Consider the following 20,654-nt stretch of genomic DNA (forward strand, 5'->3'; position numbering starts at 1 on the left):
CGGTCAGGACATAAGAAGATGATGCTGATAGCTAAACGCAGTATGTAATAATAACATACAGCTCACCACGTGACCATGCGCCCGCCTAAGGTGTCTTGTTTATGGCCCCTTATTAGAGGATTTTAAGGAAACATGCATATGCGATGCATGGGAGGCGTTAATTTCTTTGCCTTCACGTTTACCACTGTCTAGGATGAAACCAAGGTACTTTTGTTGGAAAGACGGGATTATGGTTAGCAGTATTTACCAGGTACCATGGTCTTAACCGCCAGTCAGCCTAGGGGTTAGAAATTTCAAATACTCCCCTTAGGCTAAGCCTTCAACCTTCTCTACTACTACCTAGTGTAGCTCGCCTCCAGCTATTCAAAACCACATTCACTCTAGATTCACCTGCAGTTACGACCCCTTCGGTCGCTCTCAACCGAGGGCTACACTGCTACCTCCAGCCAGTTTCTTCAGACGACACACACCTCTACCTACTGATATGCAACCACCTACTCTACTTATTGAACCTACATCCACCTTCCACTCTACCTTCTATCTTTGCTTTATCCCCCCCCTTCTCCCGTCTCTCCCTGCCGGTTTGATTCCTTTACTCGCTCTCAGTTGAGATCCATCCGATCACCCAGATCCTGTACCTACTGAATCCACCAAGCACTTCGATTTTCATTGCTCTCATTTGAGGCTCATTCCGTCACCTGCCATATTTATATCCAAGATGGCGTCACGGATCGAGGATTTGAATTTCGCAACCCATCGTCCGACTCATGCGCCATTCTCGGTCGAAGCCCTCCGAGCGTGTTTTCTTGAGATAAACAGCATCATCAACCGCATCTCCGAAAGTAATCAAAACATCCTCGACCATGAGGAAAGCTTTGCACTGTACAAGAACCACACATCCCATGCTTCCAGGATCGAAGATGATTTCACCACAGGATTGTTCGACGGTCGCAAACCGTCTGTCACTGTCACCGACAGTCGGACTGTCGATGGACGAACCAGAGCAGATGTTACTTGGCTTGACCTCATCTGGGGAGTGCGGCCGGAAGAGTTTGTGCGCCATGATGATGGAACCTTTCGTTGCCACTTCCGAGGCCAGACAGTGACGATTATGGAATGCGACCATGCCAGATTACGCTTTTCGCCGCGACACCCTCTAAGCGGCCCGACCAAAGTCGCCAGAGAAGATGCTATGGCAGAGTACGAGACGCTGTCAGAGAGGCGGGCCGCCATGAAGCAAATGGACGAATGTAGGTAAACCCTGATGAAAAACCATGTTCGGCTGATACTCATTCAAGACCATAGGTTATCAAAACTTCAAGCGTTCTCAAGCTGAGATGGAAACGCGCTTCAGAATGATTGCTGAGCATCTGGGCCTCCCCACAGAGACCCCTGGGACTTCCGATGCCCAACTACCGAATGAATCTCGAAGTGCCTCGCCTGCGAACTCGATAACAGTTGATCCGCAAGGGGATATTCCATATCGGGCAGCTCATCAACTCAATCTGCGCACCAGGCAAGCCTCAGAGCGAGATGAGAGCCGCAATACCACTGCCGAAGGATCTCAAAGGCCGGACGCCTCTCTCGTCCACAGATCGCTGGGTGCAGTGCCTCGTGATTCCGATGTTGAGATGACGAACACCGACTCTTTACGGACATCTTCACTTCCCAACAACGGACCCCTTGCACCGACCGAGTACTCAGCCACCGCTTCCTCTACATCGTCAGTGTCTGCCGAACCTTCCATTGTGCCCAAGCTGGAATATCCGGAGAACTTGGATATTCAGTCTTCATTATCGGGCCTGCCTTCCCTCTCCAAAATCCCTCAATCTCCGAGGGAAGCCATTGCGGGGGGTACCCTTCATATCGTGGTTTCCAAGAAAGGGATGATGGTTACCCACAGCGAAAAGGAGCTTGCGGAAGCGGGCTACTTCATACAAGCCCTCAAACTAAAGGGAATGTCCTGGACACAGATTTCCGATGAGTACGCTCAATATTTTGGGGTTCGCCGTAGTCCGATGGCTCTGGCAAATCCTCAGGTCCTCTGGCGCAATTTACAACGGGACCGACTGCTGGTGCTGAAGATCCCTGCCCGGGCGCGGCCTCGCGAGTTCCCATCAACCGGTACTCGCTCGGATATGCCTCTCCAGTCTGAGTATCCTCGAGCTGTGCCGGTCATGCAAGAGAGTTCTACGCAGTAATGCCGAACAATCTTCAAATGAAAATGTATCAGTCACTCTTATTTTTAATGGATTCTGCTTCAACTATGATCTTAATAATTTCATGTTTTCACAATACCAGTAATTCTTGATGACCCGGAGGTCTATTCTCCGCCTAACTCGTTGGATATCCCGGTTTCCTTAGTATGCTGTGAGTGGTACTTGTGCAGGTTATACATCTTGATAGACCCACAAACACTATTTAGCGCGGCGTACAGGTATTATCATAGAGTTGCACTTGCTCTAACAATAGCCAAACCATACATCTTGGCTGAGGAGACCACCTCAGTGGTTCCGCTTCAGATATGATAGGTTGATACTTTTAAAGATTTGATTTCAGCTTTCGCAATACGGCGGGAGTGTTTGCGCTATTCGGTTCATCACGACCACAGTAAGCGTCGCAGTAATCCGTCGATGGCATCTCTGGACATCGCTACCGTAGCTGCCAGCTTCACAAATACTGACGAATCACTGGCGCTGGATGCAACCTAGTAAGCAGGACCAAATGCCGAGTCGCTGGCCACGGCGATATCACTCCGTGTCGCGGTTGGTCACATATTTTGAAAATGAAAAGACGAAAACGATTTTCAGCATCGTATGCTGCTCTTCTGCGATAGTGAAGATTGATATATAGTGGAAAGTGGGTTGGAGCTGCGATGTGCATTTAAAGTCTATTGAATAGAGCGGACCCAGGGCAGTGGTTTGGGCCCGCGGCAGTCCTTGAGAACTAACGGGCAGAGCCGAGCCTAATTTACACGTGGAGTGAGAATAACGGTCAATTGTGCGCATCCTAACTCCACAATATACCTTTCGATGGAAACAGACCTCCCTATGCGTTCGCTCTTTTGGACGGAAGATATAGTCGGCAGGATTAGCTCACGACTTCGCACAGGATAATACAGAATAGGAGGTGTGTTGTTATTCCGTTGCAGCTTGGCAAATAAAAAGTCGAATCTAAAGCGCGCCCTTCAGTAGTATTGCCTATGAAACAAGTGCCACGAGCTCAGAAAAGCGGAATAATTAATCTTGCACAGTGGGATCCGAAGCCTTGTCGCTGAAAAACCGAGGTGATCGTCAGAGCTAATGGCCTGGCCCGAGCACGTTGATTGGCCTGCTAGTCCCATAGTGCATACACTGCCCCATCCGTCTGGCTCTAGCCGCCCATCTTTTCTCGTTCCATATCTAGCCTAGGGGAATTGTCAAACCCTCTTGCAGGGAAGGGGCCAATCCAGATGCCGAGTGCCCCGGTGCCCCGAGTGCGTTTTCTGTTTGGGGGCTGGTGTCTCAATGTTAAACTCTCCGTCACGGAAGTTATCTCTGACGGCCCCCATAAAAATCATCATAACGTAGCAGTCATAAGCTCCCACCCCCTCTTTGATCTGTCGTTTCTTCTATCATCACTTTCTGCCTCTGATCCAACAGAGCTGGCTACCAGGGGGAAGGAGCGCGAAAGCTGTTTCTTGACTATCACCCATCATGACGAGTCTAGCGGCCGACGCCGCTCAAAGTGGTTTTCAGGGGTGGTATATCCTCAATGAGTCCCGTTTGTGCACCCTAACCTCAAAATTTCTGACCGTATCAACTGATCGTCATTACAGCCGAGGCGATTGTGTGTGAACCCGGATATTTCACTACCAGCGGATCCTATGCGGCGTGTGCGACGCATGCGAGCACTTCCTCGTCGTTCACTTGGAATACTGGGTGCTATGGATCAAACACACTTCTGTACGAGGGCGGCGGTGGAGATATATGGTAATCATCTACTCTTTTATTTGAGCTGCGTTATTGGGCGCCCACCTTAACTGAATATCTCTGCAGTGTCAGCGGGGCGTCCTGTCTAGGAATGACTATTTTCCAAACATCCCCGTATGGAATGCCAGTCGTAACACAGTTTGAGTGCGTAACATATTGGTCCGCTTCAACTTTGTACCGCGAACTCGGCAATGGATTTTCGACCACTAGTGAGTTTCAGCATTTCATCTCGGGATTGATTCTTCATCCCATACTAACGCCCCCTAGGCACCTCAGTAAAGACAGTCGCACCAGGTGAAGCCAGCCAAACGATGCATACCCCACCAGCGACCTCGACCACGACGACCCAATCCTCATCAACGGCAACACCAACTGGCTCTAACGAAAATAGCTCTCAACCTGTTAGCTCGGCACCTGCTAGCTCGGGGCTTTCTGGAGGCGCAATAGCGGGTATTGTTGTGGGGTGTCTGGCAGGCGGATTCATACTGGCGTGTATATTATTTTTCCGCAAGAGGATTGCTGCTGTCTTCTCTGGGAAAGGCAATCCAGAAGCACAATATCATGATCCTCCATGGTATCGAGGGCACCCGCAGCCACAGATCGCGGGGGCCGTGTCTGAAATGTCATCTGATCGACCCCCGGTGGAGCTGCAGGGAACTCATATTGTACGGGAGCTCGATGGATTGAACTCAAAGCCAAAGTATTATGCGTGAAGTTAAGTATCAATAGACGATACGACCATTATGCATGGAAGCGGTGTATGTGTTGCTTATATATCATTAATACTGGGAGTACTGTTTAATTTGAAGCCCTTGCCATTATACACACTGGTTCCTGTAACGAGGTTGTAGACTACTTGGTGGAAAACTTGCGTCCTAGCATCCCTGATTTATGAACAGACGGAGAGTGTGTGTGTGCGATTGAATGCAAAGCTGGGTCACGCTGGCCATCTATCTGCCCCCTACACTTTAGCTGCTACAACCTTGCAGTCGAAATTCCCCACCAACTACTCGATCTCCAATTCCCCTGCTCTTATGCACCCTTGTGCTTGAGATCGGGGACACGGCCCTGCCCGGCCCGCTTCCGTCTTCTCCGGTCGCCAAGAACCCGGAAGCGCACCGGATTACTGTTCTATACCCCACCTAAGTTTTCCCATCGAAATTTCGATGTACGCGATTGAAGACACTTCTCCCTGTCTCAACTGTTTTCCTTATCAACAGAACTCTCAATATGGCAGTGGCTAAAAGTGGCTCGATTATTATTGTCGGCGCAGGTGTATTCGGCCTCTCGACAGCGCTGGAGCTTAAAAAGAGAGGATACAACGACATCACCGTTCTGGACCGATTTGTGCCTCCTGCAGCTGATGGAAGCAGCGTCGACATATCACGCATTATTCGCAGCGACTATGCAGACCCAATATATTCCAAAATGGCCCGCGAGGCCCTTGAGGGATGGAGGACCGAGTACCAGGACCAATACTACGAGTCTGGCTTCGCTCTGCTTTCAGAAACGCCCAATAATGCCTGGATCGAAAAGTCAAAGGCAGTAATTAAGGCTTCGGGTGGTCACATCGATGAACTCGCCGACGCGAGTGAGCTGCGAAAGTTTTATCCGAACGTGCAGTCCAACTTGTCCGGCTTGAATGGATACCATAACCCCCTAGGCGGCTGGGCCGATGCAGCGGGGGGTATCCAAAAGTTAGCTTCACGGTGTAGTGTGGCTGGGGTATCTTTCATTACCGGACCTCGGGGAACTGTGGCTTCTCTCCGCAAGCAAGGATCTCGTGTCGTGGGAGTCAATCTTGTCGGAGGACAATTTCTACTTGCCTCACAGGTAATTGTGAGCACAGGAGCTTGGACGAACCGGCTGCTAGATATTGATCACGCTGCCTCTTCATCTGGGCAACCAGTTGGCTTTATACGACTTACTCCGGAGGAAGCTCGGTCCTTGGATTCCACCCCGGTCATGATCAACATGAGCACAGGGGTATTCTGCTTTCCACCGACGCCGGGAACGAACATCCTCAAGCTCGCGCGTCATGGATACGGCTTCGCGAACGAGGTCATGCTTGAGCGTGATGGCAAGCCGGAGTCGGTCTCGTCGCCAAAATTCGAGAGCAGCAATGCCGAGTCTGGCTATCTTCCGGATGATGCGGAAGAGTCTCTACGACAAGGGCTGCGCCAGTTTTTCCCTCAATTCTCAGACCGCCCTTGGATAAACCGCCGTCTTTGCTGGTATACAGATACACCAAAAGGCGACTTCATCATCGACTACCACCCAACTTTGCAGGGGTTGTTTGTGGCGACGGGTGGTGCAGGACAGTAAGTTGTATATCTACTTCAACCTTGACCTAGAAAACTGACATTGTAGTAGTGGGTACAAATTTCTTCCCGTATTGGGCAAATATATCGCAGATTGCTTCGAGAACAAGGCTCCAGAGGAATTGCGCCAGAAATGGAGGCTACTTCCTCAACAGGGTCCGAAAGGAAAGGGCATGGCGGGTGATGGAAGCAGAGCCGGGCCACCTCTCCGGAAGCTTACTCCGTTGGAGCAGGCCAAGCTGTGAAATGTGTCATGATTACAATCACACCCACATTGGAGATTTGGCTTGTCCATAGAAACAGATAGGAAAAGCCTAGTGTCAGGTGTAAAAAAGGCATTTGAGCTCCACTACCCCGCAGTCGGCGATTTTACGGCGCTTGGCCACTATGGAGAAGTGAACCATACTTTCAAATAAGTTAGTGCCATAGCTGGTGCTAAACCTGGATCGAAAGCATTCCACTGTTTTGCTCGCTTGGCTGTGAAATCCGGGGCTCTCCGCTTCTCCACAATTCGGCGATTTTGCGGATCGAAGTAATCTGTTACCGAATAATAATACTCCAGAAAGGAAAACTATAGAGTTGAAATAACGAATAAAAGGGCACCCTCCCATGGCAAGCAGGGGTTAGCATCCATTAACCCTCAGTTTGACTAATCCTGCCATTATGTTTTCTTCTTACCGGCAGGAGGTCGCCGAGGCTGAAGAAGCGGGTGTGTATATTGGTGGTTGGAGTTTGAAGAACGTGTTCAGACCAACGAAAGATACTCATGGAGAATATGGTGAATCTCATGCTCATTCGAGAATGACGGACATGCACTAACCGGTGCAAGACACCGCCGAGGATCGAATCGAGCGCCTCATAGTTGAGACCCCCGACTGGTCTGAAGAAGAGGAGCGACGGCTTGTCCGAAAATTAGATTGTCGAGTTGTCGTTCCATGCTGCATTATGTACATTCTTGCCTACCTCGACCGATCCAACCTAGCGAATGTCAAGATCCTCCAGAATGATACGCCGGATTCGCTAGAAGAGAGCTTAGATTTGAAGGGAATTGATTTCAATTGGGTATGTTGTTCAGGCTTTGGGCTGTATCAAAAAATATTCTGATCAAAATATGTGGGTTTAGGCTGTATCCGTTGCCTATTTCGCGGTAACTGCCATGTTGATACCGGCCAACTTGATGCTGAAGAAATTGTCCGCTAAAATCTTTTTTCCACTCTGCATGATCACTTGTTAGTTATCTGATCAGCCTGCCCTTGTTTAAAACGAGCTGACTCGATATCAAGGGGGCGTCATCATCATGACCATGGCGGCTTGCAGCAACGCAGCAGGCCTGATTGCCTCCAGAGTGTTTCTGGGAATTCCCGAAGCCGGTGTTGTGACTTGTGGCGTGATGTACTTCAGTTTCTGGGTGACTATCCCTTTAACTCTTTCTTGCTGTTTTTAATAAATTTTGCTCACTATTTGCATAGTATAAACCGCGCGAACGCGCCGTCCGAATCGGAATATTCTACAGTTCCAACTCTATTGCGCAGGCAGTTTCAGGGTTCTTGGCTGTTGGAATCAACAAGGTAATCACAACATTCATCTGCTATAGTATAGTGCTGACAGTGAGTTCAGCTCAACGGACGAGGTGGATTAATGTCATGGCAATGGGTCTTCATAATTGAAGGCGCGATGTCGATTGCTGTCGCCATCCCAATCTACTTTACTCTGTTGACTTTCCCTGAAACTTCAACGAGTTTATCGTCCCGAGGTAAGAAAATTACTTTTGTCAACGGAGAATTCTCTAACTGGTGTTTTAGAGCGGCGCATAGCGACCAACCGATTCGGTCGTGGCAGTACTCGCCAGACAGACGTGACTTGGAGCACGAGTGCATTTATCCAGTATGTTAAATGATCGTGATACTACCCAGATGATATGAGTCTGACAATTTTGCTCCAGAATTATGACTCGGCCCTCGACCTATATATTCTTCATAAGCTATATCTGCATAGCCATTGCAGCCGTCGCGCAAGCTACTTTTCTACCAACCATACTCAACACAGTAAGTACTTTCCTAGCCTTAAGGCTCGCTTTACATTTACTAACAAACCCAGCTCCTAGAGTTTCCCACCCAGCGAGCAAATCTATACGCAGCAATAGTCAATCTCGTCGCAATCCCACTGTATTGGACATACCCCCTCCACTCCGACTGGACACGCGAACGAATGTGGCATTTCATCGTCCCCGTTATGGCCTCAATCCCTTGCTATGCAGTATGGACGCACTACAGTTCGCACCACGCCACACATGACATCAGCTACATGTCACTGTACGGCATGGCATTCCTCGGGCAAATGCTACTAGTCGCCCAGCCCGTTCTCCTATCATATCGCAGCGCGACACTATACGGTGCCGCAGAGCAAGCTGTTGGGACATCAATTGCGGTAGCCGCTTTGTCTATTGCGAGTATTATTGCGCCACAGATGTATCCTGATCGGGATGCGCCGTACTATCTGGCTGGATTTTCGGCAACGGTAGCTTTGCTGGCCATCAGTATCCCGTTCTACCTTCTTACACCTCTCTGCCTTTACTGGGAAGCTAGGTCGCGCAAGAAGAAAACTGGACGGGCACTGCCTCTGCAAGTGGATGAAGATGTGGCTAGGAGTCAAGCTCAAGCAGCGACAGAGGCGGAGATTGAGAAAGGAGTTGACAATGCAACAGAGGTTGTTGAGGTAGAACACGTTCATCATTAACGGTGAGATGCGAATGTGCGAGTTCATGGGTTCTATCAACTATTATATGGACGGCGGCCAGTTCCACGTTGCAATTGAATATAGAACCAAATTTTAGGGGAAATATAAGAGGAGAACGAGAAGAATTTGGGTTCTAATAATTTACGAGGCTTCTTGCACATAAATCATTGTGCCAAAGCGCTGAGATGCCCAGTATATACTTGTAGATTATCTACATACCAGGCTACTGACGATCATTCCGTCCAACACGGATGCGATGCTGTAAGTATAGCTGAAGCAAATAGGAAAGAACTCCCTCAAAATAAGGTAAGAATCCGAGTAGAGGCAAGGTCGGGGCAGTTGTCAGCGGAGGCTGGACTTCGACGAAATTTCCACGCCAACGCCTGGTGAAACTTCCTCAAGCTTAGTCAAGAGCTCGCGGAAAAAAGCTTCTTGGATCCCTGCACCTTTAGCATTGGTTACTGTACAAGAAGGCCTTGATGTGTATCAGCAATGTTGTTCGGGGGCTGTGATGGGATATATCTTACTGTTTCACCTGACAATTATCCAGATACTGACCACTGCTTTCTTTGCCAGACAGAATTCCATGGACCAAAGCCCGGCTACCTTCCTCAGTACTACGAGCTAGCATACGCGCCGCGAAGCGATAGCCGGGACCGCTCGATTCTCGCATTAACTGGGACTTGCACCAGCTGGGGTTTGGCGAGTTGATTATAACCAATGGGCCCTTGCCGTTTTCCAATTGCTCGGCAAATGCCCTGACACCAAATAGGACCAGCAGCTTCGATAATGGATATCGCATAGCCATATTTGCAGTTTCCTTGTTGTTCAGCCGTGAAAAAATTCCGTGTCCACTATCAAATTCAATTTCTTTCAAAGGTGCAATGTAATGCAAGGCCGAATTCACAATCGAGACACGTGGAATAATGCCAAACTTTGAGGCAGACTCGCGTAGTTTCGGCAGAAGTAAGGAAGCAAGCAGAAATGTGCTGACCACGTTGACCGTGATTGTTCGCTCATTGTCTTCTACCACGCGGAAAGTGGTTGTGGCCAAGCCTGCGTTAGCCAGGAAAGCGTCAAGACGTGGAAGTGTTCCTGCGCGAGCCGCGAAGCTTTTGACAGAGCTGTAGCGATCCATATCCAGTTCCCAGACTTCAATAGTGTTGCCATCTCGACCAGTGGCTTTCAAAAGCTCCAATCGCGCAACTTCACCCTTGTCAATATTCCTGACGGCCATGATGAGTCGATCAACTCCTAGGCACAATAGATGACGACTGGCTTCGTAGCCGAGACCTTGATTTGAGCCGGAGACGATGATTGTCTGGCCTGTGAGATCACCCTTGGGTAAAGGTAGTTCTATGAACATGTTGGAATACATTGTCGACGAAACGCCCTTCAGTGCTGAGAGGGCTGCCATGTTTGTTGATAGAAAAAGATAGTGTATTTGATATTTCGAGTCCCAGGATTGTTGAAGTTAAATCAAAAAGATGGAAAGAAATAGGAGCAGGAGAAAGCCTTAAGTATTTCCTTTGGTTACGGTGCGCTTCCGGTTAAAGCCCCATTGCTTCTAGCGGGGATAATACGTCCGACATAGTGTTCTAAACCTAGACATCTGATTCACTGCTTCTAGGACGCATCTATATTATACTTGCTTATTTGGAAAGTTAAGATCAAGAAACCGATATTTATGCTCGTAATTGTCATTGAAGTGAGAAGTGCATATCAAGTTGAATGCACCGCTACGACGGGATGAACCAATAGGAAATGCCGAGATTGATTCTTGACATAAACATGACTCTAGTCATCTGTAAGTTGTAAGAAGCAGGAATCAAGAGGGCTTTTCTTCCTAAGTTCCAGAAACAAAAAGGATTCTCTGCGTTCATTACGTGGTCGATTATTTAATGCGGTGATAACTGCGAACATCAGCCGCGGCGTCAAGCGGATATAATAACTCCGCTCCGCACGTCCCACATTTCAAACCCTTTAACTCCGGCGACTTCCCCACTGATCTTGACCGTCCAGAACGGAAGCTCGCAAATCAATATTCAATCATAGTAACACATCATTGACTCTGGTCATTGAGAAACGCCTCTCATGGATACCCCATCACAAAAAGTCGAAAAAAGGAATAGGCCGCCTGTATCCTGTGAACCCTGTCGCACTCGAAAGTAAAAGCTTCCAATTATAATCTTCGCCCCAGAGCTAATTCTAGCATGACAGGTTGAAGTGTAACAGACAAGTACCGTGCGAAACATGTGTCAAACGGAAAATACAAAGCTCATGCCAATATGCCGCGAACGCCGAGCGTACTAGACCTAAAGCTTCTGGTCATGCCAAGTTGAATGACAGACTGAAAAGCATTGAGGAGCTGGTCTATTCTTTAATCAGCACAGAAAATACCTCCAAACCGGAATTACGCTCTAGAGTGGGAGGACATCTGACTGAGCCTTCACCTCCCGATCTTGGAAACCTTCCTCAGCCAATCGTCAATGATGAATTTTCACCTTTGAGAATGGAAAGCGCACCTGGAAGAGAGACGCCTCGTTTTATTCGTAATCAGGACGGTGAAGCAATCTATATGGAACCAAGCCATTGGATGTCAATTTTGCAAGATATCAAAGACATGCGGGCCGACTTGTCCTCCAATAGCTCACTTGCGTTCCATGAGCCTGCAAGCAGCCAGGACCTCGGGTTAGAGCCTGACATCAACTTAAGTATTGCTCGAAAGGATATTTCAACCGTTTCCGAAGTTTTAACATCCCTTCCCCCTCAACCCACTTGCGACATGTTACTTTCTCAATACTTCAATTCTCGATATATGGTCTTGGGTATGCAGTGAACTCACAGACAATCGGCCTTGAGCTGATATGACATTCTATAGGGGTTGTGCATTATGGAAAGTTTCGTATGGAAGTAAGTCTTGGTTGATCGGATCAATTACGAAAGTCAATAAACATACTAAGCCACTATATGAAGTATGAGAATTTCTGGAAACATCCCCAAAACACTTCACTCGGATGGCTTGCCCTCCTCTTTGCCATACTGAGCATGTCGACGATCCTGCACAGCAACACCAAAGCCCGAATCGCACCCAATCAACAACAGATGGTCTCCACGAAAGCATTCCAGCAGATGACAGCCCAATGCCTCGTCTTGGGCGAATACGCAACCGCGAAAGAACATGCGTTGGAAGCTTTACTTCTGTACCTTCAAAGCCGATTCATAACGCAAACAGGCTGCAATGCGCGATTGTGGCTGGAGCTCGGAACTCTCATTCGACTCGCTTTTCGAATGGCCTACCATCGTGACCCCAGTGAGATGGCCGATATGCCCCAATTTGAGGGTGAAATGCGCCGTCGTGTCTGGCTACATGTGTTTCAGATTGACGCCCTGGCTTCTTTCCACATGGGTCTTCCGAGCATGATTCCAACTGAATATTGTGACTCGCAAGTTCCAAGGAATTTATACGATACAGATCTGTATGTGGGCATGGAGAGCTTACCTCCTTCGCGTCCACACACAGAAGGCACCCCGATACTCTATGGGATCGTCAAGGCTGGCGTCATGGCCGTCTTCAAGAAGATTGTCGCTCACACGCAATCTCTGGCTTCTCCCGGATATGACGAAACACTTGCTCTAGATCGTGAAATGAAGGAAACGTACGGGAGAACTCCAGATGTCCTATGCCGAAGAGATGTCTGCCAATCGTTCATGGACTCATCCGACATCATTTTGGAGCGCTGTACCATCGAACTACTATTTCTGAAGGGCATAGTGGTACTTCATCGACGCTACATTCGACACGAACCCCAGAATCCAGCGTTCGAACTCTCACGCCGTTTCTGTTTAGAAGCAGCTCTCGAAATTCTTACCCGCCAAGCAGATATACACCAAGCAACCCTCCCCGGTGGGCGCCTGCATGAGGATCGGTGGATGGTCACTTCTCTGACCGTGCAGGATTTTCTCCTGGCAGCTATGGTGGTTTGTCTTGATCTTTCTGTGAGGATTGAGTCTCGCCAAGAAGAAGTTGATCAGAGCTTTCCGTCTAGAAAGCTACGCGCACTTCAAGTTTCGCAGCAGATATGGGCTGAAAATGGGAGCTATCCCCCTCAATCACGCCTAGCGTCTCTAGCCCTAGAGTGGATGATCCAAAAAGTGAACAAGGTGAAGGTGAATACCGCTACTGAAAGTCCTCACATCCCAGATACAGACACGCATTTCTTTTCTGGGATCGAGTTGCCATATATAGAGGCTATGTCTGATATGATTGATGGCACGGAAGCCCTAGATTGGGTGAGTTCGGTTACTACGCTATTGAGGTTTTCGGTCTAACTAGGTGGCAGTCCTTGATAGACCAGTTCTTGCAGAGTCCGGGAGCGAACTCGACTCGAGAACTTTAGAGGAAGTGGAAGAAGGATCAAATACACAGAAAAATAAAATCCATTATCAATGATTATTCTGTGTCGGTCTCTTTGTTCATTTAAGGGAATCAAGCGCAGAATATCGAAGTTGTGGCGTTGTTAATTGATGTCCTTCAAAGTGGCGGGAGCTTCTGAATAGAAAATTCAATAATCCCAAAGAGGGAGTACATGTAGTAAAGACTGCTATATCCAGAAAATAACACCAGAATACCAACAATCGATATACAAGAAGAGATATATAAACATCAGCGCCCATCCATATTATGAACCCCCAAACCCAGAATTTGCATTAGAAGCCCACCAAGGCTCAGACATATCCCCCAAATCAGGAATCGTGCCATCGTTCTCAAACGGGGGAGAAGACAGATGTCCCGCTCCGTTGCTGTTACCGCCAGTGCCAATATTCTCGGAAAGAAGATGCAAATCCGAGTTCCGAATCCAGTCGAAGTCACCTGCCTGAGAAGGTGCTGCAGGGAACTGGTGGTGGGAAGGTAATGACGAGGATGGATCGAATGGGGCATTGACATTGGACGATGATGGAGGGATCCCTGACCCTGCTGCGAAATCGGGATAGTTATTCTTATTATTATTAAGAGTGCCCTGCGAGCGAGAAGTGACACCTTGCGCGTCCGCATTGGCAAGGCGGGATTTCTTCCGAGCGCCTTCCGGTCCCTGTGCATTCCGATTGGTCTGTGAGGAAGAGGCCGGTTGCTGCTGCTGCTGCTTTTGTTGTTGCTGTTGCAGCGACTGCAGATTCGCACTGCTGATCTGTCGCTTCGTCGCCGATCCTGATCGATGCAGATGTGCCTGCCAGCGGCGCTGGAGGGTGACAAGGTAGTCACGCGTGCGTTTCGCATTCTCAAACGATTGGCCGAGTTCATCGAGGGCGCGGAAGCAGAGATTCAGATATGCGACCATTTCGGCGTTGGGCGGGTGTCTGTTTGGACTGTTGCCTGATTTTCCCGGTGCTGATGGCGAACTAGAGTTGGATAGAGTAACGAATAGGAGCATTAGGGCTGCGCTGAAGATTATTGCCACGACTTGGTTGTTCATGCGGCGGAAGGTGTAATGTTTTTCGTAGATGTGGAGAAGTCGTGCTACGGCGGTGGCGGATTCGACGCACATTCGGCGTGCGTGGTGATAACCTGGCCCTTGACGAGGAGCGCGTGGCTGGATGTAGCTCTTTGATAACCATGGGCGGTGGAAGAAGATGACTATTTGGTGGTATTGCATGCTGGAAGGCATAGTTAGGATATGAATTTCGATTGAGGATAGATGGACTTACTGCAGCATGAGAAGATGGGGCAGTTTCGGCGTCGTATCATCATCCAGGTCAATCTCAAGATTGGAGGGCAGATTAGCCTTCCAGGCAAAAAGATCCTCAGTGACCTGGTAGCACAGTCTCTGCAAATCATGCCGGGAGATGTCAGAACAACCGTACCTGGAAGGAAGCACATTAGTGAGGTTCAATTAGAAGTAAAGGCTAAAAGAATCACGCACAGAATATGTCCAGCCGGAGAAATCATTTCCCACAGCACAACAAACTGTCTACAAATCAACTCCAGCGGGTTCTTCAAGCCTTCTCTCTGGCGAGTCTCCGAGGAATTTTGCAGGCCATAGGGATGCCATGTTCCCTCCCTCTCACCACTAAGAGCGAAAGCTGGTTTTGGAACAGTGATGTCCCCTGCATTCATGCGGAACGGACGTCCGAGATAGAAGCCCCAGAAACTACAATGGTTAGTTAGTAGTCAAGTCACACAGTAGAGTGACATGGCTTACTGGTCTGCGACATAACTTCCCCAGAAGGCTGCGCGACGGACTTCGGCTTCCGAGGGACTCATTTGGCCCTGATTGACGTATGGAGTCATGTCAAGATGTAGCCCGAGATCGAAAGCGAGTCGCATGGACATCCCTAGCGAATCTGAGTTACAGCCCTTCGGGTTGTTTTGAAGATTACTCACCACTATAAAGCCAACCTCGCGCATCACGGTTCGATGCTCCTTCGTGACAGCTCAATATAACCAGTGCCTGGACTGTGGCAACACAGGGAGAATCAAGTTCAATCTCCAGAAGCGCCTTAGCCCGGTCCGCAAAGAACTCCGCCAAGGATTTGGGAAATGTAATGAATGTCGGATGATACCGGGCTTCAAACGCACTTCCAATGGCGCACCTGCACAATATTAGCGTTGTCATCCTGCAGCGAACAGAGAACATACATAGCGTTGGTCAGAACTTCTGAGTAGAACGGCGTATCATCATATTCATTGCGCCACTTGGAGCGGGAGGTCATGTACATTTCCTTGTCGACCACGTAAATGCTGGGATTTTGCCATGTAAAGTAAAGCTCGACCAGGTGGTCTTCCAAGGCTTGATCTACGGGCTGGCCGACCCGAAGATGGTTGAGAATATCCTGACCGTCATGACGCACGGTGCGCGCATCCGGACGTTGTCGTTGCTGAGTTGCCGACACATCAACGAGGTTGAGATTGGATGTTGCGCCGTAGAAGCGTAGATGACCGTCTCCTGCGATTTTCAATGTGCCAATGCGATGTGACAGCTGCTCGATCACGTCGTTCTCGGCATCGTCTTCTTCTCCGCTGTCAGACTCGGTGTCTTTTTCGTTCTGGGTCTGGCCGAGCAAGACTCCCGGCTGCGGAGCCATGTCCATACCGAGTGGATAGCTCTCTGGACCCAGCTCTGTATTGATTGGCAGGTCGGGGCCATTATTCATATTTGCATAAATGGTATCTAAGCTTTCAGCGGTTGGAAGAGTGAAGCCCCAGTGGACAAAGCTCTGGTTGTCCGATGGCCCTTGAGTCATTCCGAATGGGTTCCAAGGTTCGACTGACGCCAACTGTGGGTGCGGAGCAATTTCCTCTGGTGTTGATGTCCCTGTCGCAGGGGCAGATGGAATCTGGGCCTCTGTAGTTGGATTTTGAACAGGCGATGTGCCGGACTCCGCGAGGGGAATATTTCCCGACTCCTGACCAGCGGCTGCATCTCTATTAACCCCACGAGGGATTTGAAGGGTATCTAGGACCCTATTCATACCGGCCTCATCTTCAGGCCTCATAGGCGGAGGCTGAAGGCCCTGGTCATAAATAAATCGACAAAGCTGATCGACGCGAGCAGAAAAAAGCTCCGTAGCTGCGCGCAGAGACACCCTAGACCTTTATTAGTCGCTAAGCTCTGACAGCGGATGATCAGAAATATTAGATCAATACATACTTGCGCTTGTCATCGCCATGCTGGTATTTGCACTCTTTCCCCTTGCGCAGGCAATTCTGGCAGTTCGGCGTCGCTCCGTCGCATCTGATTTTGCTCTCCCGACACGGCACGCAGGCGGTGGTGACGTGTTTGCGGGGAGGCTTCTTGGGTTTCTCAGGATCGGGCGACGGCATCTTGAATGTTGAATGAGCCGCTTTGGAATCGCTATGCGACTCAGGAAATGAGCCCGGAAAATTTCCTCGAGTCCTGGTGCTCGTCTGGTGCCTTGTCGGCTTGTCTCCGAGGTCGCTGTCTTAGCCGCTGAAGATCCCCGAGCAGGATTGAAGTACAGTGAGATGCATCAAGTCATCGCGTCGCTACACACAACGTGACATACATCACTGGCCATGGAGATTATGAACACCGCGCGACTGCTGGGTTGTTAACTGTCAGTCTGGTGACGAAAAGAAAAAGGTTGGTCTGGGGGCGGCGGGGAACAATGAAGGGTCCACCTTGTCGGCCTATCAGATTATGGATGATGCGGATGATACTATAGTATCAGAATAATAATGTCAAATTTAGATCGGGACTAACGACATGTAATTATCTACAGTACTAGATCAAACTACACGTTAGCCGTGCGTTTGAGTTTGTCGTTCTGGACCACCTCGACCCAATACCCATCCGGATCCAGAAGGAAGGCGATGTTGTGCATCCGCCCATCCGTCAGTCGCTTTTTGAAGTTGACATTGAGGGACTCAAAGCGGTCACATGCCGCCTGGATATCGTCCACTGAGATACCTACAAAGCTGGATTAGCGCCAGACAGACGGGTCAGTCGCCTACGGACAGCACTTACAGATATGGCCGAAGCCCTGGGGCTCCGCATTGCCATTGTGGTAAACCGGACCCTCCTGCTTCTCCGTGCCGTAGTTCCAGGTGAGCTCGAGCAGGCCTTCCCACTCGGCGACGGGGTTGCGCACGCCCTCCTGGATCTTGGGGTTGGCGCCCGGATAGCCCAAGAAGTACAGGTTGAACTTGTTGTCCGGGTTCTCGGCGGTGCGCACCAGGGTCATGCCCAGCTTCTCCTGGTAGAACTTCAGGCTCTCCTCGGCGGACTTGACGCGCAGCATGGTGTGGTTGAGCCGGTAGGAGCTGGGGTCCGTGGTGGTGCCGATATCCTCATCGCGGCGCCGGATGATCTCAACCCAGTAGCCGTCCGGGTCTTTGGCAAAGGCGATGTGCTTCATGCGGCCCTCTGTGAGTTTCTTCTGGAAGGCATACCCGGCGTCTTCGATCCGCTTACAAGCGGCCTCGATGTTGTCGACCGAGATGGCGAGGTGACCGAAACCGCGATAGGGCTCGGTGTTGCCATTCGTGATGCTGTAGTTGGGGTCATTCTCCGTGCCATAGTTGTGGGTCAGCTCCAGCACGGCGTTGCGGTCGGTCCAGTAGGTGCACTCGCCCTGCAAAGACTTGGGGCCGGTGTAGGCCAGGAAGTAGTTGCAGAACTTGGCCTCGGGCATGTCGAGCTTGTTGACCAGGGTTAGGCCCAGGAACTGATAGAACTCCACGGAACGCTTCGGATCCTTGACCCGAATCATCGTGTCTGCAGGGGTACATCGTGTCAGCGGCGGTACTTGGCTGCAGGCGGGGTACACCAACGGTTCAACTTGTAGGTGGAGGGATCGGACGCCATGGTTGCGAGAGATCGGGCTTCTGCTAGACCGTCAGTGATTGGCCGGGAGAGTGCGTGGGGATAGATAGAGGTATACTTGGCACGCAATGAAGCGGTGTGAGGACCCTGAGAGATGGAGAGAACAGTCGAGCGAACATGGATTGGGAGAAATGTTGGTTATGGGGACATTTGGAGGAGGGGGAGTTTGTCAGCGTGGGTGGGGAATGACGCTATGAGGAAGTCAGAAATAGTGCGAGTATACCAAGTAGCTAGTTGCTCTCCCGGGATAGAAGAACGACGGGGAGTTAGGAGTTAGTGAGTGTCAGGTCAATTGACGGAGAACAAGAGCACAAGTCAGGTCGGTTGCCAGCGAACTATACTATACCACTTACCACTCTTACTCTTCTTCTACTCCCACTTGCTACTCCAGCTTCCAACCCCCCCCCCCTTAACGACTACCCTTACCTACCACACCCTAACCAGTTCGTGAGTTCTTCTCGTCTTATTTCCCCACACTGGATCGTCCCTCCTTGCCCTGCCATTGGCCTTCTCCCTCCACCATTTGTCGTGTCGCGCCCCGTCTGGATCGGTCTTATGCTCTTTTCTTTTTCCATATTTCTTCCTTTCCCGCGCTTAGCCCAGCGGCCAGGCACTCATCTGCTCCCTCTCCTCCCAATCACACCCACGGATACCTTCACGTTCACCATGGCGGTCTGCCCGGCAGTTGAGCCGCGCATGCCCCCATGACTCTCGTGGTCCTACCCTGGTTCCCTCATATAGCTCTCCCGGCGTGTCCGCGCTCTGTGCCACCAGCTGCCGAGGAGTTATCGTGACTTGCCATTTGGACCATCAGTCAGGGTGCGTTGAGAGTCAAACGTGCAGAGCTCATGCCCACATCCCCTCACATCCTTGTCCGCTTGATCCCCAGCAGACCGGAGGAAAACAAGCTATGAAAACAACGCCTTTTGCTCGCGTGACTCCTCCTGCTAGCTGATCTGATCTCCAAACTGCTGCGATACCCGTTATTCTATATACAAAGAAGAATGGGTGTGCCGATGGCTAAAGACGAACCTCCTCCAGTCTCCTCCTGCGATCACTGCTTCGCCGCCAAGCCTGATCACTCGGCTCCCGCGATATCCACCGCGGATCCCTACGACCCCAACTTCCTCCCCTACTGGGCCCGCTATAGCGCGCAGTACGCCCAGAACCTGCTCGACTGCTCCGACGAACCGATCGAGTACGACCCCGAAGACGCAGACTACCACGACAACGCGTTTTTCTTCCCGGAGGATTGCTCGTGGACCCCGCCCAAGGACTGGGTCGTGGAGGCGCACCGGACACAAGTCCCCCAACGGCGCGCGGTCGAACAACCCATCTCCTTGTCGGCGGGACCGGATACAAACACAACCGACGCCATGATTCCCGGACTCCCGGACATCAAGATGCTGGACTCGGAGGCGCTGGGTGACCTCCTGGACGATAACCTGTCTCCGCCGGAGATCACGACCATCCTGTACGTCGCGCGGGAATTGTCTTGTCCCCGCTACTCACTCTCTGACTCTTTGATGCTAATTTCCCTCCTCAGCGTCTTCGCAACCAATGGCGCCGTCTTCGCCTACGCCTCTTCCCTCTCCTCCCGCCAGCTGCGCAACCTGAGCGCAACCTACGGCGCCGCCTACACCTGCTACGCAAAGACCGCCTCAACGGGCAACCTCACAGGCGTCAACCCGGCCAGCCACCCATCCTCCTACGTAACGGCACAATCAATGTCGCTCGGCGACGTGGGATCGATCGTTTTCGAACTCGACGACTCCGTCGCAGTGGTCACCCGCCTCGCTGATAAAGTCCTCCTCGCTGCCGTCGGCCCGTCCAAAGTCGACCCGCCCAGCACAAATGGAGCGTTCGACTCGAACCGTCTTAGCGTGCCAGACGGCGGATACCAGTTCACGGACTCGAATGGCACGCCGGACGGCTCGCACGACGGCCAGCGCACGCCCACTGCAGCTCCAGCGTCTCCGAACGCGACAGCACGCAATGGAACCGCCACTGACTCGGGGGCTATCGAAATAGACCGCAGCGCCGACCTCGAGCGTCTCGCTAGCTTGAACCTCTCAGCATCCCCTGCCGTTCTATTGGCGCTGGAGTCTAAATGCGCTGCGTTGGGCCGGTTCCTGGGTCAAAAGTTGAGTGATCTAGAGAGTCCGGATGATTTCTAAGGAATTCATCTCGGGTTGATGAACCGGTTTATTTTCGATGAGACTATTGATCCAAAGTACTTTCTACGTCGGTAGTTAGCGAGTTGGCTTCGTTATGGGGTGGGT

General features: G+C 50.5%; 10 protein-coding genes across 10 annotated transcripts; 7 read left to right on the top strand and 3 right to left on the bottom strand.

Annotated features, from left to right (window-relative positions):
• Positions 1-718: 718 nt before the first annotated feature.
• N7474_002817 (uncharacterized protein) lies at positions 719-1,258 on the top strand (the record flags this gene model as incomplete). The annotated part of the gene is made up of 1 exon (XM_057194232.1): positions 719-1,258. One exon carries the CDS (start codon positions 719-721, stop codon positions 1,256-1,258), a length of 540 nt encoding a protein of 179 aa, XP_057055587.1.
• Positions 1,259-1,355: 97 nt separating this feature from the next.
• Positions 1,356-2,201, top strand: N7474_002818 (uncharacterized protein; the record flags this gene model as incomplete). The annotated part of the gene is made up of 1 exon (XM_057194233.1): positions 1,356-2,201. One exon carries the CDS (start codon positions 1,356-1,358, stop codon positions 2,199-2,201), a length of 846 nt encoding a protein of 281 aa, XP_057055588.1.
• Positions 2,202-3,695: 1,494 nt separating this feature from the next.
• On the top strand, positions 3,696-4,684 carry N7474_002819 (uncharacterized protein; the record flags this gene model as incomplete). The annotated part of the gene is made up of 4 exons (XM_057194234.1): positions 3,696-3,762; positions 3,818-3,971; positions 4,038-4,180; positions 4,239-4,684. The coding sequence occupies 4 exons, from the start codon at positions 3,696-3,698 to the stop codon at positions 4,682-4,684; spliced, it is 810 nt and encodes a 269-aa protein (XP_057055589.1).
• Positions 4,685-5,201: 517 nt separating this feature from the next.
• On the top strand, positions 5,202-6,537 carry N7474_002820 (NAD(P)/FAD-dependent oxidoreductase; the record flags this gene model as incomplete). Its single annotated transcript, XM_057194235.1, has 2 exons — positions 5,202-6,292; positions 6,345-6,537. 2 exons carry the CDS (start codon positions 5,202-5,204, stop codon positions 6,535-6,537), a joined length of 1,284 nt encoding a protein of 427 aa, XP_057055590.1.
• Positions 6,538-6,955: 418 nt separating this feature from the next.
• N7474_002821 (uncharacterized protein) lies at positions 6,956-9,028 on the top strand (the record flags this gene model as incomplete). The annotated part of the gene is made up of 9 exons (XM_057194236.1): positions 6,956-7,001; positions 7,122-7,354; positions 7,416-7,521; positions 7,576-7,700; positions 7,762-7,860; positions 7,910-8,045; positions 8,095-8,176; positions 8,235-8,337; positions 8,390-9,028. 9 exons carry the CDS (start codon positions 6,956-6,958, stop codon positions 9,026-9,028), a joined length of 1,569 nt encoding a protein of 522 aa, XP_057055591.1.
• A 523-nt stretch (positions 9,029-9,551) lies between these two features.
• Positions 9,552-10,445, bottom strand: N7474_002822 (Short-chain dehydrogenase/reductase SDR; the record flags this gene model as incomplete). Its single annotated transcript, XM_057194237.1, has 1 exon — positions 9,552-10,445. The coding sequence occupies one exon, from the start codon at positions 10,443-10,445 to the stop codon at positions 9,552-9,554; it is 894 nt and encodes a 297-aa protein (XP_057055592.1).
• A 1,206-nt stretch (positions 10,446-11,651) lies between these two features.
• N7474_002823 (fungal specific transcription factor domain-containing protein) lies at positions 11,652-13,428 on the top strand (the record flags this gene model as incomplete). Its single annotated transcript, XM_057194238.1, has 4 exons — positions 11,652-11,856; positions 11,910-11,941; positions 12,005-13,321; positions 13,372-13,428. 4 exons carry the CDS (start codon positions 11,652-11,654, stop codon positions 13,426-13,428), a joined length of 1,611 nt encoding a protein of 536 aa, XP_057055593.1.
• Positions 13,429-13,710: 282 nt separating this feature from the next.
• N7474_002824 (transcription factor domain-containing protein) lies at positions 13,711-16,850 on the bottom strand (the record flags this gene model as incomplete). Its single annotated transcript, XM_057194239.1, has 7 exons — positions 13,711-14,683; positions 14,735-14,890; positions 14,950-15,177; positions 15,229-15,361; positions 15,411-15,619; positions 15,666-16,613; positions 16,678-16,850. The coding sequence occupies 7 exons, from the start codon at positions 16,848-16,850 to the stop codon at positions 13,711-13,713; spliced, it is 2,820 nt and encodes a 939-aa protein (XP_057055594.1).
• A 431-nt stretch (positions 16,851-17,281) lies between these two features.
• On the bottom strand, positions 17,282-18,491 carry N7474_002825 (lactoylglutathione lyase GLO1; the record flags this gene model as incomplete). The annotated part of the gene is made up of 4 exons (XM_057194240.1): positions 17,282-17,457; positions 17,515-18,264; positions 18,321-18,374; positions 18,431-18,491. The coding sequence occupies 4 exons, from the start codon at positions 18,489-18,491 to the stop codon at positions 17,282-17,284; spliced, it is 1,041 nt and encodes a 346-aa protein (XP_057055595.1).
• Positions 18,492-19,376: 885 nt separating this feature from the next.
• On the top strand, positions 19,377-20,549 carry N7474_002826 (uncharacterized protein; the record flags this gene model as incomplete). Its single annotated transcript, XM_057194241.1, has 1 exon — positions 19,377-20,549. One exon carries the CDS (start codon positions 19,377-19,379, stop codon positions 20,547-20,549), a length of 1,173 nt encoding a protein of 390 aa, XP_057055596.1.
• Positions 20,550-20,654: the final 105 nt, after the last annotated feature.

This window comes from Penicillium riverlandense, assembly GCF_028828495.1.
Source record: "Penicillium riverlandense strain IBT 135883 chromosome Unknown utg000002l_segment0_segment0, whole genome shotgun sequence".
Classification (NCBI taxonomy): domain Eukaryota; kingdom Fungi; phylum Ascomycota; class Eurotiomycetes; order Eurotiales; family Aspergillaceae; genus Penicillium; species Penicillium riverlandense.